The sequence below is a fragment of the Podarcis gaigeae genome (genome assembly GCF_964106915.1).
Source record: "Podarcis gaigeae genome assembly, chromosome: 6".
Taxonomy (NCBI): domain Eukaryota; kingdom Metazoa; phylum Chordata; class Lepidosauria; order Squamata; family Lacertidae; genus Podarcis; species Podarcis gaigeae.
The window spans coordinates 47,513,582-47,530,830 of record NC_139682.1 but is presented as its reverse complement, the minus strand read 5'-3'; the positions used below and the strand labels follow the sequence as shown (position 1 = coordinate 47,530,830).

At 44.2% G+C, this 17,249-nt stretch overlaps 2 protein-coding genes across 5 annotated transcripts; one reads left to right on the top strand and one right to left on the bottom strand.

The window, feature by feature from the left end:
- Positions 1-600: 600 nt before the first annotated feature.
- Positions 601-3,258, bottom strand: TMEM167B (transmembrane protein 167B). Its single transcript, XM_083745260.1, has 3 exons — positions 3,117-3,258; positions 2,746-2,877; positions 601-1,986 (listed from the first exon to the last, which is right to left on the bottom strand). The coding sequence occupies exons 1-3, from the start codon at positions 3,124-3,126 to the stop codon at positions 1,904-1,906; spliced, it is 225 nt and encodes a 74-aa protein (XP_083601386.1). The 5' UTR covers positions 3,127-3,258; the 3' UTR covers positions 601-1,903.
- LOC310847430 (protein FAM107B-like) lies at positions 2,010-14,908 on the top strand. 4 transcript variants are annotated; one of them, XM_083745253.1, is made up of 6 exons: positions 3,285-3,671; positions 5,878-6,043; positions 9,814-9,850; positions 11,606-11,753; positions 12,838-12,982; positions 14,251-14,897. In XM_083745253.1, exons 2-6 carry the CDS (start codon positions 6,020-6,022, stop codon positions 14,365-14,367), a joined length of 471 nt encoding a protein of 156 aa, XP_083601379.1. In that variant the 5' UTR covers positions 3,285-3,671; positions 5,878-6,019; the 3' UTR covers positions 14,368-14,897. The 4 variants fall into 4 exon arrangements, with proteins under 4 accessions (XP_083601378.1, XP_083601376.1, XP_083601379.1 ...); XM_083745252.1 differs by lacking the exons at positions 3,285-3,671; positions 5,878-6,043 and adding an exon at positions 2,010-2,596 and having other exon boundaries at positions 14,251-14,903; XM_083745250.1 differs by lacking the exons at positions 3,285-3,671; positions 5,878-6,043 and adding an exon at positions 2,897-3,271 and having other exon boundaries at positions 14,251-14,908.
- Positions 14,909-17,249: the final 2,341 nt, after the last annotated feature.

The window sequence follows — 17,249 nt, the reverse complement described above, 5'->3', positions numbered from 1 at the left end:
ACTGAGCCTCTTGGGCTTGCCGATCAGAAGGTCAGCGGTTCGAATCCCCGCAACGGGGTGGGCTCCTGTTGCTCAGTCCCAGCTCCTGCCAACCTAGCAGTTTGAAAGCACGCCATAAGTGCAAGTAGATAAATAGCTACTGCTCCGGCGGGAAGGTAAACAGTGTTTCCGTGCGCTGCTCTGGTTTCGATGTTCCGTTGTGCAGAAGCAGCTTAGTCATGCTGGCCACATGACCTGGAAAAACTGTCTGCAGACAAACGCCAGCTGCTTCAGCCTGTAAAGCGAGATGAGCGCCGCAACTGGACTTAACTGTCAGGGGTCCTTTACCTTTTTTAGATACAATTTTATTTGTTCTGTATTGCATTGAGTCTGTGCTTTTATACTTATTTTGAAGTTGAAAACATCTTAATTTTAGTATCATAAAACCACTCTCAAATCAAATACCACTCTAAACAGGAATTGAACATTATGTGAGCACTAAACTTGGTTTTTGCTTTCTCAGTTCCCTGGAACATGCAACTCGTAGAATTCATTCATATTCCTTCAGTTCCCACCCATGAAAATAAGAAATAAAATGTCAAGAGGCTATTAGATACAAAGTATGGGGAAGAAAAATAAGGCAGGTTTATTCACACACATACTTCTGAAATACCCAAAGACCCAGTTAGGGCTCCAGTGTACTTCTTGCCAATTTATAAAAATGCGGTAAGAGACAGTTCCTGTCTGTGATGACATACAAACTTGCCTTTTCAGTTTTATGCAAACTATGGATTTTAAAAAATTGCCCCAGTCCTGAAGTTACTTGTGAATTTCTGTCCATCAAGTGTTTTCAACATTGAAAACTTAAAATAAAACATGCACTTTTACTGCTTCTACTGTAGCTGCTTCTACTCTAGATGATGACTTCCTATAATGTAAGGACAAGGTTAAAAGGGAGTACAATTCAAATAAGGACAGTGAAGAAGAAAAAGAACATAAAAGGGAATCATTAAAAAAAGAAAGCAAACATAAATCTTTCACCTTTAAAGTCTATACACTTTCCAAAATATACAAGTTACAATCTTTAAATGTAATTTAAACATTTAAACATCTATTAACTTATGTAACAGCATATGTCCCCATTGCTTTCTCCTACACAGCAACATCCAAAAACTGGGTATGTTTGAATTGTTTTCAATTGTTAATTGTGTGCTACAGAACCTGCAGCATTCCAGCCATTCTTGGCTGTTTGCAAGAGGTGGTAAGGCTGTTAATTATGCCAAGGTGGTGCAAATATATCACCAAACAGCATTTTATTTCCTTTGTGATTCAGATTGTTTTTTTCCTTCAAGGGATAAACACTTCTTTGAACTGTGCAAAGATTTTACTCTATTACTAGCTAGTTTACCATATCCAGTTACTAATTTTTATGATAGCTTTATCCTCCAATCTTAAAAGTGCATTAATAAAAGAAAAAAAGCCAATGAAAGCAAAATCCACACCTGTACTTTGCTGTTCATTATTACATTTTTGGGATTTAGAGCAATTCCCTTTAAAACACCAGGAATGCAAATCCTTCCCCCCTCTATACTGTGCCAGACTCTGGAAACACTTCACTTCCATTTGCCACAAACATTTGATGGTTTTCCTTGTGCAAATTGTAGTATTGATTTTAAGAATCTGCACATAAAACAATCTTTGTTGATCATTTTCAAGCTTACTAGAAGCACAGAGGATGGTTGCTGTTATAAAAGCCACTCCCTTGGTCTCAAAAAAGGTTTGGTCATAGAAGAATTTCCCCTTGACATCTGTGCAGGGTTCTGTGTCAGTTCCTCTAAGATATATTTTGTCCTCTGAAGCAAAAGAGATATGCCTTCTTTAGCATCTTCATTCAAACAACACTGTCCATCTGAAGTGCTGAGATTCATTTTATAAAGAGGACATAAAAAGCCATTACAATGCAGGATATTGCCACTGCTGCATGGAGTCTAGTACCAATCACTGCCGCTGGAAAATAAGAGAGACATTTACACATTTACAAGTTGTAACACATTACCTCTTCGAATTTTTGTTAGAATTAAGCATAAGCACTAGATCGTCTTTATTACCACATAAACTTAAGCAAGGGCATCAAACTCAACTATGCTGGAAATCCAAATTCCCCACCAAGTAATTGCCTAGTGAAAATATTAGTAATGGTTAATGGGGGTGGGGAGAGATGCAAATTCTGTCTGAACTGAACAGTAAGAAATTCTACCTCACTGAGTACCGTACTTGTTGCTTACCACTTACTAAGTTCTGTTCTACTGAAGTTAATATTTTTCTTACAGCAGCCTTAACAATTTTGTTTGCTCTTAAGCAATTAAAAGAATGAAGCTGAGAACCAGGATTTATTATGCACTTGCCCTGTTCTAACCTAGAGATCCTAGGAACAAGTGGTTCCCCATGTCCCTCAAAAAAACCAGCTATCAAAACTCACCAGAGAACCAAACAAACCTCTACTCTCTGAAACGACCGATCACATAAACAAGCCTGTTGTGATGCGTCCCAAGTCACAATGCAGACGCTTCCTAAGCTTAACTCCATTCTACCAACTGTCAGGAACATTTCCTTGAAAGTTTGTTTGTTCGTTTAACATTTTATAGCGTGAAATAGGCAAAGAACGTTCTCTTCTTCCTGGCAGTTTGTGAAGGCTGCCCAGACTTGTTCCCACCCATTTCATCTTCCCTCCCGGTTGACCCCTGGGGTTGAGAGCGAGAGGCTTACCTTTGTAGAATACTCCCCAGACGCCCCTCTTCTCCGAGAGCAGCCAGACTTTCAGCCGAGGCACCTTCCGGAAGTAGGCGCAGGTGCACACGAAGAGCAACCCGAACACCAGCAGCCCGTCCAGCGAATACACTGCAAGGGGGGAGAGAGAGAGAGGCCGTCTTGAGTCAGGGCCTCCAGGCTCTTAAGGGTGGCGGGCGGGAGGGGTGTCTAGCGAAGAAGCCCCCAGGCCAGCCTCTGGCCCTCACCCCGAGGGCGCCGCCCCGCTCTGGAAGGTGGGGTTGGCAGTTAGTCAGGGAGGAGGAACAAGGCGCAGGGACACTTTGCGGGGCAGCCCCCGCTGAGGCAAACCCCCACCCCACCCGTCTCACCGTTAGCCATGACGGAAACCCGCAAGGCCCAGACCAGGTCTCGTCACCGCATCGCCCAGAATGAACGAACGGCCAGCGCGGCACCGGAACTTCCAGGGCCGCCAATAGAGCTCCGGCGATGGAGCGCTCTCTATGGTTCGCCTCTTCCTAGAAAGGTGGGTGCGCGTGTCGCGGCATCAAGGCAGCACTAGCAGAAGGACGGCTGGTCGATTTGTTTCGAGAGCGCCCCGGCTTGTCAGCGGCGGGTCTCGCGACCGGATTTCCTGCTATCTTTTGTTTTCGTGCTGTCTTTTGTTTGAAAAAAAAGTGCAGAAATCCGGGACTGTGTTGTTGAAGTGCTGTTTGGCAGCCACACACACAAAAAAGGGGACGGGAACTCGATCTTCTTGTGGGATGCGAACATGTGAATGGGGCGGGCTCACCTTTCTTCTAGCTATTTTTTCTTAATCGCCATGCAGATGATTCTGTAGTAGCAGAAAAATAAACTGCTCAATATTGTTATAATTTTCTCATAGCTAATGCGGGGAGCAACGCTTACAACAACCCTGCCATGTAGTCCAGTGTTACTTACCTCCATATTATAGACAGGGGAGTAGGAGTTACAGTGCATTATAATCGTTCCTCAGACAGGGACTTATACTGTACTGTACTTCCAAGAGCTGTCACCTAATCGAGCACTACTGATGAAATAATCTAACAGACTGCAATGCTTCTCAATATTCACATACAATTAAAACAAAAACAAAAAAATATATAAACCACTTACAATACAATTCTTTATTACGGTCATAAGGGACCCGACTGTTAGGTCCAGTCACGGACGACTCTGGGGTTGCGGCGCTCATCTCGCTTTATTGGCTGAGGGAGCCGGTGTTTGTCCGCAGACAGCTTCCAGGTCATGTGGCCAGCATGACTAAGGCGCTTCTGGCGAACCAGAGCAGCGCACGGAAACGCCGTTTACCTTCCCGCCGGAGCGGTACCTATTTATCTACTTGCACTTTGACGTGCTTTCGAACTGCTAGGTGGGCAGGAGCAGGGATCGAGCAACGGGAGCTCACCCCGTCACGGGGATTCAAACCACCGACCTTCTGATCAGCAAGCCCTAGGCTCTGCGGTTTAGACCACAGTGCCACCCACATCATAGACGTCATAGACCAGCATAAAAGGGTGGGATACTTAAAAAATATAAAACCACCTAATTAAAAAAATTAAGCAATGTGTAAGAATAATAAAAAGTAATTACTAATAAAAAACATAAAATCAGGACACACACACAATGTCTGGGTAGGCTTGCTGGAATATAAACATTTTCAGCAGGTGTCTAAAGCAATATAGTGTGTCAGCTTAAATATCAATGGGTAGGGAGTTCCAAAGATTCAGAGCAATCTCAACCATCCAGTCAGCCCCATTCCCCAAATCCACTGCTTACTTGTATGAAGATACAGTGCATTCTTACCATTCTAAAAGAGGTCAATAGGGATCCACATCATTCCAAGATTGACTGATTTTTTAATGATGTTTTTAACTAGGTAAGGCTGCTTTCTTATCTTCATGGGGTAGCGTAAAGGGCTCAGAGCATGTGAAACCATTTCCACATAGAAGTTCTATGGATAGGGCAAATACTAGTGGGAGAAAGAAGAGAAGGGATAATGGACACAATAGAAATTATGCTTTCACTAGAGGGATGGGTACCGGTTATTGTGCATCTCCAATTTAAGCCATCTGGCCAAAACAAAAGGCTCATCTGGTAGGGAAATGGTAAGCAGACACCTCCCCCCGCCCCCGCCCCCGCCCCCGCCATATAACACTAAAAATAGTGCTGTAGCAGTAGCATTCTAATCTCTAGTCACACTGCTATGCTAACCACATGCACAAAACTACTAATGAAGTGCCCAGTCTTATCAATGAGAACTCAGAAGGAAGTCGCCTTGTGAATAAGGTTACAGCCTTACTGTGACTTTTGAGTGGGTGTGTATAGGATTGTGCTATAAAATAAAAGATGTGGGTTATACAAGCTGCTTCCCCATCCTCCCTTTATTGAGAATATTATTTGTTGAAAAGAAACTGGAGGCAGTTCCAGAATTCCAAAGATTCTGGATTCATTTAGGAATGGCAATTTTTCATACACTGGTACAGAATCACAAAATGCAGTGTAACAGAATGTAATCTTCATAAATGGCATGAACAAAAAATTCCTGCACTGGGGTCACGTCTGTAGTGAGTTAATTGGCTGCCACTGTATGGGGGCAGCAGATGGGCATTGGCAGCAGCACTGGTGAAGCTTCTAGAGATGCTATGGCCATGTCTGCCATGTTCCCACCAATTTGGTATTTTCTACCCGTGTGTGCGCCCCTTTCTCAGCTGAGCTATAGCAGTAATAGCAAATCATCAGACCCAGCAATGTAATAGGTGTTTAGGATTGCTCTGTTAAGATGTTAGCCCAAACAACTTTATCTGATTTGTAATAATCTAAAGGGTGCATAATTCAATAATCCATTTTCTGCTGAACCTTGTTGATACCCTAGGAAATGTTTCAGCGTTCCAGACTTGGAAAATGACATCCTCTGCTTAATCAGCCAAAGGTTCTTAAAGGAACGTGTCACATGACACCTGTCCCCCCCCTTTTTTTTTTTTTACATCCAACAACACACCCAGGGATTAGTCTAAGGGCTTTAATAGGTTTTGTGAAGAGCCTGCTAAAAGAAGCAGGGCCCATCCACAATCACATTACCGTCTCCGCTGCCAAGAAAATCAACAGGAGGACTTGGTTCACAGGTGTTTTTCTAGAAGAAAGTGAAGCCCAGTGCTAAACTGTTCTGGCACAGTAAGTACTTCAGAGACAACGTTCCACAGCTTTAAAGGAAAGGAAAGTGAGGAGGGAAAAGCTTCCTCCAGTCAGAGCCATGGGGGCCTCCCAGTCAAAACGGGTGAGTAGCTTTCTTGTTGATGGTCCGATAAAGGGGATGAAGCCTGTGTCTGTCATATCCCTGACATCATGACGAGATCATTTTGACCAGACGGTCACATTCTGTTGCGTATACAGTCTTTGAACTAAGTCTACATGACAACAGAAGCATGGCAATACGGCAATCTATAAAGCAATCTCTCGAGAGGCAGAGGTGTTTCTGATGGCTGACAACTGTGGAATATTCTTCTGCTGGGGGCTCTTGGAAGCTTAACCCTGAGCTTTTCTTAGAAATACTATATGACCTTTTTATTTGGGCTTAATCATTTCATCTTGACTGCTTCTAAACTGATGAGTGGATGGGCTTTGTGTAGTCTGAATGAATACCGGTAATTAACTAAATATAATAATTTAAATCTGAAATGAACAATATACTGTAAATTAGACCTCAGGGCTGACCCAAGTCATTTTGCTTCCTGAAGTGAAGGACAAGATGCCATCCCCTCTATTCCATGAACAGCAGCCACCCAGCTTGGCCACTGAATCTTCCTTGACTACTGTACTCCCTATAGCTGCACCATTTCACTATTCGAGCTTCATTAGGGGCTAAGTACTCCCCACACTGGTGTCCTACAGTGTGAGAGCAAAGACATTTAAAAAAAAAAAAAAATGTGAGCACCAACAAGGCTGCTTCTGCCTCAGAAGCAATTTCTCTTTATATTTCCTCTCCTCCTCTGTCTCCTGTATTTCCCGCACCCCATATTCGCCTTTGAAGAAGAGGAGTTTGGATTTGATATCCCGCCTTTCACTCCCTTTAAGGAGTCTCAAAGCGGCTAACATTCTCCTTTCCCTTCCTCCCCCACTTAACCGCCCAGGGGTCCTTTACCTTTACCCTCCTCTAGCAGTGAACCACACAGTTCTCTTACATTTACTGAAAAGCCAAGATAGGGAATAAACATATTGTTCAATTGTTATGCTACTCACAGAAAGACGAAACCCTCCATTACATCTGGACTATGTAGAGGATGTGGCATCTCACACACTAGAAAACGGTGCTGTCATATTTCTCAGAAGTGCAAAAGATGGGAACTGTTGTTCACCCACAGTGCAGATGGACATAGTGTCATACACATGCTTTGTGTTAATCCTCTGGTGACCTCTCTTCAACACAGGGCTGTTATGGTGCAAAAAGTAATTGTGTCAGACCTGTCCTGTTACATACAGGTGAAGGAAACAGTTCTTGCCCCCGCAAAACAACCTCCTGCAGGGATAAACTCCTAGATTATACTTAATCCTGCTTCTATGTCTAGTCATCATTTTCACTCTTACGTTGATCCACTGAACCTATCCCCTTTCCTCTCCACAGCCACCTAACCAAAATCCTAATTGAAAAGGATGAGGTAGATCTGCCAGAAAGGCTACTTTTAGAGATGGTTTGTTCACACTGCAGCTGAAGCAAGATGAAACTTTGTCTTTCTTAGGGCTCGCTCAAACTGTCGCTTAATGTGGGTAGTAAGTTTCCTGTACCTCCATGAATTCTCCACCATCCATAGGACTATCTCCGTATCACTTCCTTCCCACAAGTTCCCCTCCCTCAACCAGGATTTGCTCATAGGAATGCTCTGAAAAGGAGAGGGTATGAAAAAATCCAGATCAAGGGAGGGGAAAGTGTGGGAAGGAAAACGTCATATGGACAATGGAGAACTAATGAGGGCACATTATCCACATTAAACAACAGTATGGATGAGCTTTTAATCGGTGCAGAGCAAAGCAACACTGATCAACATTTCAAATCTAATCAAAGGGGAGAGATTGGGTCTAAAGGCAGAAGGAATACTGATGAAGCTGCATTTATGTTCCTGAACTTCATAGGCATGGAGATGATGGTTTTGCAGACAACTTTAAAGCAGCTGAGCTAGTTTTCCAGGGAAAGAGCCACATCAGGTGAAGGGGAGCAGCACATGCTATTCTTTAAGCATAACTGCTAAAACTTGGCATCTAAGAAATCCCTAACAGGAATGTTTGTCTTTTCCCTGAATGATGCATTCAATCTGCTGCTGCTGCTGTAGTACATTCCTCTAGCAAATGTGTTGTTTGTCTTTGGAGATTTAAACCTGTAAGGATCAGGCAGGGCCAACCCTATGATTAGGTGGAGGGAAGCAGCTGTCTCTGGTAGTGAATGCAACTGCCCCACCCCCAATTGCTCCTGAACCAACCCCCCCCCAGCCATTTCTTCCATCCTCCTGAACTGACACTCTGGCAGTGGCCAGCAGTCTCACCTAGTCTCTCCCAGTGCAGAGCCTTGACCTAGCAAACAGGAAGAGAGGCAGCCAGCCCAGGCTACACACCCCAGTAGGCACTATGTATGTGAATGCATTTCTTGACACACATGACTGATGCTGAGGCATCCTTTGTCTGAGCAGGCAGCAAGTGGGTATCAGGCAGGGCAGTGACTGAACAGGCAGCAGCAAGGTTTTGGAGGACAGAGCATGCTCTGAGCTAACCTGTTGCCCTCAGTTTCAATGGTGGACACTGCCTCACCACAAGTGTTGAAGTAAGATTTGACTGTCTGTCTGGTCAGCTTCTCTATGGTGGAATATGTGGTGAGGAGATTGTTTGTGTTATCATATCCTTTGCCTCAGGCAGCAAAATGTATTGGACGGGCCCTGGATATGTGTTAGGGATGTTCTGCTTTGCCCGCAGCTCCATATAATTAGGATGTAGAAGAAATAGAGGTTGGTTTTGTCTGACCTGCTGAAAGTCTATGTGCAGGTACATTAACAGAAGTACTCATTTGCTCCTCTGTAAGACCATGCAGGGGAAAAGTAATGAGGATGCCTGGGCAGAAGCTCAGAACGCTCTTGTATAATGCCCCCCCATGTATTATTAGTATCTTCTCAGTGTCCATTAAATGCCTGGGAACAGGCATGGTAGGCCTGCTGGCATCTATGCCATTATCATAGTCTTGCATTGTTTACTTTGGATGAGGCGGCCACAAACCTGAGCCTGACAGATGACAGGCTAATCAGCAGTGGCTTAAAAGGGAAATCTCATCGGAGATGGAAAACCTAATCTTTCAAAGCTGCACAGAGAGACCGAGGGATCCAGAATAGCTTCATCAGGTTGAGATGATCCTGTGTGAATGATCAGAGCAAAATAGAAGAGTTGGGCAAATTAATGTCATACAGAAAGTAACATGGGGTTAGGAAAATGCACAGGCATCAGACGTAAGGCAGCCTATTAGCACTGTGGATGACAGAAAAGCTTGATTTGCAAAAGAAGGAAGGTCTGTGAGCGGCAGCTGGGTATTCCAGAGCCAGAAGCGAACTGTAGTATCTGGACTCCTTTCCAATAGAAGGCAGGCAGGTGATTATGAAGGTTATTCTAATGATTTTGGTTCAGCTAGAGGGTATGTTATAGTGACTGGCCCAAATATGGTCTGCATTTTATTCTGTCTGGCTCCTTTCACCTGCTAATTTCACAGCACTTTAGTAACATTGGCAAAGAGCTTTATTTTTCACAGAGACTTTGGTATAAAACCTTCATGTATTGGCCAGTGAAAGAGCTGGAGATCGAGCACCAGGCACTGGAGTGTTTCAGCTGTTTGCCTCCATTTGTATATTTGTAAACAAACTGCAATATTATAAAATGTCATAAGCCTCCCATGATCTCCTTTCAAAGGAAACCAAACCAGGGTGAGCACTATATCCCTGGGACGCAAGTGTGGTGAAAGCAGAAGTGCAAGCATTTGTTGATCCATTGCTTTTTGAAATGCTGCCTTTTCTGTTCCAGGGTGAATACAGAACTCAGAAGAGCAGTCTGAACCCAGGTAAGAGTATTTCACAGCAGGCTGGGGGTAGCTTCTTCAATCCAAGGGCTACATTCTCTTACGTGGGGAGTGCATGCCAGTGGTGGGTGTGGCAAAGGATAAAAGTGGGCAGTGAAGTGCATGTGGCGTTTACCTTTATGCATGGGTGGGGGCCAGCTGTCTGTCCTACAGTCCTAAGCAAAAAGCAGAGGGAGCAGTTATAAATATGGGGAGAAACTATGCAAGCATTACGACCTGGGGGGGGGGGTGGGAAAATGGGGGTTGTGTTCCTCTTACTCACTGAATGTATTAATTGGCCATAGCAGCAAAAGTCTGTTGTGTGATGCATAGAAGGATGGTGTCTATTCAGCCTGTGACTATTGGAACTTGCCCCAAGTACTCTTTTGGAGTCTAAAGGGTTTTTGCATATGATCAAAATAAGTGTGCCCCTTTATTTAGCTTCTTGTTAGCTCTGTGCTAGTGGAGGCAGGGCTGCCTTGTTAGAGGTAGGGAATGCCGGGTGATTCTCTTCCAGGTCCTTGCCAGTACCGCGTGTGTTCATTCCGTTCTGTTCAGCTTTTCCATCACCTTGTGAAACCTTTTTAAAACCCACATAAAATTTCCTCTTTTAAATGTCATTCACATGGTCATTTTTTAATGGAGTTATAAACAGTTTATCAAGGTTTTCATGGTTAAATAATGGTATAAATGTGCCCCGGAGTGGTGAAAAAAGAGGTAGCAACCATAGATTTCAGGTACTGAAATGTTCAGTGGTGGAATTTGTGGTTTCGCCACATGGGGGTGCATTTGTATAATAATAATCTGTGTGGAAGACTTAACATAACAGAAGTCTTAGTGGACCATCTGTGACTGACCTGATGTGTCATTTGCATTACAATGCCAACCCTGTCTTAAAGGATCTCAGAAATGGAAGAGCATTCAAGCCCACACTTCAACTGCATGTGAATTGCCTTGTTCTCAACCAAGTCATTCAGTAAGCCCCAGATATTGAGGAAGATCTACACCATGGGTAGGCAAACTAAGGCCCGCAGGCCCAATTGCCTTCTCAATCCGGCCTGCAGACAGTCCAGGAATCAGCATGTTTTTACATGAGTAGAATGTGTCCCTTTATTTAAAATGCATCTCTGGGTTATTTGTGGGGCCTGCCTGGTGTTTTTACATGAGTAGAATGTGTCCTTTTTAAAAAAATGCATTTCTGGGTTATTTGTGGGGCATAGGAATTCGTGCCTTTTTTCCCCTTCAAAATAATAGCCTGGCCCACCACATGGTCTGAGGGACGGTGGACCAGTCCACGGTTGAAAAAGGTTGCTGACCCCTGATCTACACTATGATATGCCTACCCAAGCCATTTCATTAACATTTAGAGATCTTTCCACAGCTCACTACTGGAATAGTTAGGGGACAACATGCCTCAAGAAAACAGCAACGGGAAGACCAACCTAGCCCCACCCACGGACCAGAGAGGGAGCAGCTTCAGGGTGTTATGACGCTGGGGGTCTGACTCCCCCAACTTCAGTGGGTGAGGCCAGGGATTCAGAGGGGAAGAGAGAATGACTCTCTGTGGGGAGAGTGCTGTTGGCATTAGGTCCTACTTTACACCAGTCTGGAACCCTTAAAGAAGAGCAGGTTAAAAATACTTTCAACAAATTGATGCTGAACAGCTTTGTAGCCAATTTACAGTACGAAAGCAGAGAGGAAAATTTGTAATGAATTTTCTGAAGGCTTCAAAACTGTTGTCATGCCATTATGTTCCAGAAGGAGACAGCAGAAGCTTTGAGCATGGCACCTACCAGGCATCTGAAAGCCACAGGAGCCTCATTGAGCCTAAGAAACTGCCAAACCCAGTGAGGGAGTCCAAGCACCATCGGGAGTTGCACCGGGAACTGATTTTCACTCAAAGGAGGTGAGAGTGTCTTTAATCCAGGAATTGCAGTAGTTTAGGCACTAAAGCTTTGAACAGAGAACATACCATGCATTGGCCCCTGAGGTGTACCACAAAATGGTGCCTCCCTGGCCAGGGAAGAAAAGTTGAGTGAAGATCTGCATTGGGAACAAGGCGGGGAATCAAATCAATCTTACATGACCGTTGGCGTGACAATCCAAGGCTGCCAGAGGGCAGGGGCTGCTCTGAATCATACCAGGGTGGTGTAGAACCTAGGAGATTCCAGAGGGTTGCCATATGTCCTCTTTTTCCAGGATGTGTCCTCTTTTTCATGGGTAGAGTTGTCATAGTTATAAGTAAAGGTACCTCTGACCGTTAGGTCCAGTTGTGGACGACTCTGAGGTTGCACGCTCCTCTTGCTCTATAGGCCGAGGGAGCTGCCGTTTGTCCGCAGACAGCATCCAGGTCATGTGGCCAGCATGACTAAGCCACTTCTGGCGAACCAGAGCAGCGCACGGAAACGCCATTTACCTTCCCACCAGAGCAGTACCTATTTATCTACTTGTACTTTGATGTGCTTTCGAAATTCTAGGTTGGCAGGAGCTGGGACCGAACAACGGGAGCTCACCCCGTCGTGGGGATTCGAACTTCCGACCTTCCGATTGGCAAGCCCTAGGCTCTGTGGTTTAGTAGCACAATCTCTGTTGGGTGTGGTTCCATGAGATATCTCTCAAAAGCACTTAAATCTAGCATCTAGTATGGCGACTCGGGGTATCCACTAAGCCAAATAAGAAAGGGATTTTTGCCCAATACACAGGAGAGAAACCACACTGGGACTCCCAATCGACTTGACTGGGCACTGGAGGAGGAGGGCTTGGAATATACCGTAACAGTCCAATTCTTACAGAGCCCATATTTAGTTCTTCATAGGTCTGATAAGTTAAGCATGTGCCCAAATATAATATTTTGTCAGGAGAACCCTGGGTTATCATGGAATCTGGTGAAAGTCAATGGGATGAAGGAGGGGGTGTAGAATAACAGGCATTGTGGAAGAGAAGAAAGGCTCATCAACTTCTGCTTTTGTGCTGCGTTGTCCTTTCTGTAGGGGGATCCTTCCAGAACACAAGCCCGAGCTTCAGAGAGTTCTAGAAGCCAGAAGAATCAAGCAGCTGAAGCAGCAGGAAGAAACCCAAAAGCCCTTGACAGATCTGGAAGAAGAGCTAAGAAAACGACAGCAGAAGCTTGACCAGGTCTTTACCATCCGTTCCCCAGTTAGTTTTTCTGGATGTATCACAACATCAAGTTTGTCTTATAACCTCCTTCATCCTACTGTGATCAGTCCATATTATTAATCCCTAACACACACCCAGCTCATCAAGGCTTATTTGTCTTCCTAGCAAAAACAGCATCTAATCACAAAGAATCCATTTTACCCCCATAGAGATACAATTCCCAGCACCCTTAAACTACAGTTCCCAGGATTATTAGGGGATGTAGTATCTACATTCTCCCTTGTGGCAGCCTTCCCCTCAGGTGTGACCAGCATCTCCTCTCTCAGTTCCTTCTCCATCGTTCATCTTCAGAAGTAAAGATAGCCAGTTCTCCTTCCAGGCCCAAACACACACACAGTTTTGATATTACGCAGACCCTGTCCTCCAGGCACCTCTTCCCTTCTGGTAAGCAGATATTGCTGTGTTTTTACTGTTTCAAAAACATACCAAATCAGTTTTAATCAGAAGTGACAATGGGACACAAAGGTGGAGAGCAAGTATAGAACCCACTAAGGAAGAAAGGAAGTGTAAAACGTTTGAATATGCTGAACTGGCAGGTCTGACGAACAGGATAAGAAAAAATGAAGATAAGGAATACAAGGAGGAATGGACAATGTTTACTGAATATGTTAAGAACCAATATAAGCAAAAACATAGCTTAGCAGGTCTCGAGTAAATCCAGCAGAGTTGAAATACAGTATTTAATAGATAACAAATTGGATGATTAAAAAGATGTGGATTAAGCGGAGTAGTAGAAAAGCAAAGGAACCAGGAAAAGGGTGGAAGGGAAGTCATATGGTGTGTGTGTGTGTGTACACACACACACACACACACACACACACACACACACACACACACACATTGTAAGTGGGACAGGGGGAGGGGAGTTAAATATGCTGTTTTTGAAAATGCAAAAAATAAAAAAAGAAGTGACAATGGGACATAAGCTGTGTGTGTGTGTGTGTGTGTGTGTGAGAGAGAGAGAGAGAGAGAGAGAGAGAGAGAGAGAGAGAAAGAGAGAGAGAGAGAGAACCATGGGGAGCAATGCCTCCCTTAAGCATTTTCAGTCCTATCAAAATTGCTGCTAAATCCAGTGTCAATGAAGCTCAGGTGTGAGTGTACGACTTTCATTTAATCAAACAATAGGGGCGTTGGTTTTGCAATAGGCTGCAGCCTCATGTTTGTGCAGAATTGTCTCTTTGGCTAGAACCAATGAAAAGATGTTGAACATTTCCCCTCCTTTACAGTATGAAAGGGAGCTGGTCTTGAAGGGCGAGCAAGATGGCCGGCCTGAGTTCATCCTTGTCAAAGAGAGCCTGAGGAAGATAAAGCTGTCTACAGAAACGGACATCAGGCAGACATGAGAGCCAGGTGACCGCAAGTGCAGTTTCTATCCGAATGGCTCCTTGATGGAAGATCACATGGAGGAATCCTAGGATGCACCACAGCCTCCCCTTGCTGGCCTGCAGAGCCCCTGCTCAGGTTAACCTCAGGCACTGGGCAGCAGGAGAAAGTCGGAAGCAAGGACTAGCCTCGTGGTGGCTTTGGGTGGAGGCTGGCTGTCATTCAGCCATGACAGTTAAGGAAACATGGAGATGAAAGGGCAGATTGGAATCTGCAGTGGAGGCGGTGACTTGGCATGGCTGCCTTTTTAGTTTTTTAGGGGGGGAGGGTTGTTTGTTGTTTGTTTTGCTATTCAGTAATGCATCATTACAAAGAAAATACTCTTCTTTTATTTTTTGCATTCCAAGCCTTACCAGGCTCCCACCTGATCCAGGCCTCTCTTATCTCTTTGTAAAAAAGTTGATAATACTCTTACCTGATAGCTCCAGTGTCAAATTTTCTATGCTTAGATTAACCCACCATTAAAGCTAACTTTGGCATGGAGAAACATGAATGGTCTAGTGGGGAGATATATGTTTGCAGCTGTATCATGGGCCTATAATATACACCAGATAGTGTTTTCTGCTGTCCTCAATTTCCTACCTATAGAATTAAGGGAACGATTTCAAGTGTCTCACAGGAGAAAAGCATTAAGGGTGGTGAGATACTCAAGTAGAGGCACAAATAACAGGCGGATGAACTTCGGATGGTTTGAGATGGTTGGAAAGGGTTGGGAAGCTTCCTTAGCCTGGCAAAGAGTTAAAAATGCAAGCTTAGCCTGGCAAAGATTAAAAAAACGCAGGTGTGGAGGCAGGACTGGTTGTTTCTCTTATCTGGAAGTACTGGTTAGAACCACAACGAAATTGCTAGCAGGAGGTGATGCTATTTGACCTGTTCATCTGGAGACACTGCCATCAGTTGGTTTCAGCAAACGTTACACTTATTGCTCTCATTATTATTCATCATTTATATAGATCTCTCTTCAAGACAGGCTGCCCATGCGCCCTTTCACACTCCTCTCTTTGAAGGCATCCTCTGTTGGGTGGGCTGGCCAGTCCAAGCCCAGTTTGAAGACAAAGCAGGGAAAGAAGGGAGGAGGGCGTTGAAGTTGCCCATCAACAGCCCCCAGGCAGCAGACTGAACAGGCACACACAGGCCACCTGGCCACAGCCTTCCTCATTATGGTGGGGTGCATTGTATTTCTATTTAAATAATAGGAATTATTTATATATTTACATAGGAAACTGCCTTATGCTGTCAGGCCATGAGTCCCTCTACCCAGTATTGTCTACATTTACCGGCGTCAACTCTCCAAGATTTCCGACAGAGAATCTTTACCAGGCCTACCTGGAGAGATGTCAAGGATTGGACCTTGGACCTTCTGCATGCAAAGCAGATGCTCTACCACTAAGCTAAGGTCCTTCCCAAAAGGGAATGCAAATTAACACATGCAAATCTATCTTTGTCCTTTGGGGGGGGGGGTGTGTGACAAATTTCATCCACTTTGGCAATGTGTAAATGACCACCATACTTCTAGACGAGCTCAAAAAAAACCATCTGTCCAAGGATCCAATATCTGGGGTGGGGCAAAGGGTATGCTCATGTATAGGAGGCACAGTGAACACCTATATTACACTTAAATCATGTACAGTGAGGTCACACACACACACACACACACAGGTGGGGAGAAGAGAGATTTCCCAGCTTTAGTTGTGGAAATAACCAAAGGAAGTGCCTGTCCTGAAGCAGAGCAGATGTGTTAGCCAACCTTAGCCCCACAGAACCATAATGAGTGGTGGGCTTCAGTGGTTATCTGAATGGGCAGGAATGTGGGCCAAAGAGCCGATGTTGCCTTGTCCAGTGCTTCTTTCCTCATCTTAAGTACATTCTGCAGCTGCTATTGTTTGGTGATTTTATTGTTTTTTTAAAAAAACCATGTAACGGTTTGGATATGTAGTATACATACATGAAGTATATGTAAATCCTCTTTTCTCAGTGCAGACTCAGCCTTAGGTTATTCCTTTTCTAGGGCATTAAAATACACTAACAAGCAGATTCATTGGGATTCACTTTTAATAGGGTACCTGCAGTTTATGCCGTGGCAGCTGAAACTGGAGTGCCCCTTCCTTGAAGCTGATAGCTTTCGTTTTGTTGACGCTAAATTCAAACACCACAGAAAACCTATCTGGTGAACGTAAATGCTTTTGAGTTGTTGGCTCTCCAGTACCTTAAAAGGAAAACAAACCAGCCTCTCAGAAATGTTTGCATTTGTTAAAGATGCTCTTTCAACCCTCCCATAGTACTATGGGAAGAAACCTGATGTTCCCAATGGGTAGTCAGCCTCAGACCTGTGTCCCACATCCAGTGGTGCCATCAAGGCAGGATTTGGGGACAGATGTCCAGGGCCTTATTTTAACATGAGCAGGAAGCAGGAGAGGAAACATGAAGGATTTGTGGGAAAACATAAGGTTTAAGAATGGCATTTTCTTTTGGTGATTTCAGGCAACACTTGTTTTCTTCTTCTTCTTCATTACATTTCTATACCGCCCGTCCTCTGAAGATCACAGGGCGGTTGACAATATAAAAACACAAAGCACATACCCTAGTAACAAAGAAAAGCAATAAATTCACCCTTACACACTTTAAAAAGCCATAAGTTGTTCAATTAGCCAAAAGCTTGGGTTTTTGCCTGGCACCTAATTTAACACTAGTAATTTAATAGATTTGAGAACTCAGGTGGAAGCCCTATTGCAAAGAAAGCAGTAGTGTCAAAGAGCAGAGCTTGACATTATACTCTGTGTGAAGACAAACAATTTTGTATATGATGATCATTTCGTTTAAGAATCACTTGAGACATCCTGAA

What these genes read in the sequence shown, in the direction of transcription:
- LOC310847430 (XM_083745250.1), top strand. Translation starts at nt 3,125, where the DNA reads ATGACGGAAACCCGCAAGGCCCAGACCAGGTCTCGTCACCGCATCGCC. An exon ending in GTTCGCCTCTTCCTAGAAAG is followed by an intron (nt 3,272 to 9,813) that starts GTGGGTGCGCGT and finishes TTTCTGTTCCAG; the next exon opens with GGTGAATACAGAACTCAGAA. An exon ending in GACAGCAGAAGCTTGACCAG is followed by an intron (nt 12,983 to 14,250) that starts GTCTTTACCATC and finishes CCTCCTTTACAG; the next exon opens with TATGAAAGGGAGCTGGTCTT.
- TMEM167B (XM_083745260.1), bottom strand. An exon ending in CTGGGGAGTATTCTACAAAG is followed by an intron (nt 1,987 to 2,745) that starts GTAAGCCTCTCG and finishes CTTATTTTCCAG; the next exon opens with CGGCAGTGATTGGTACTAGA.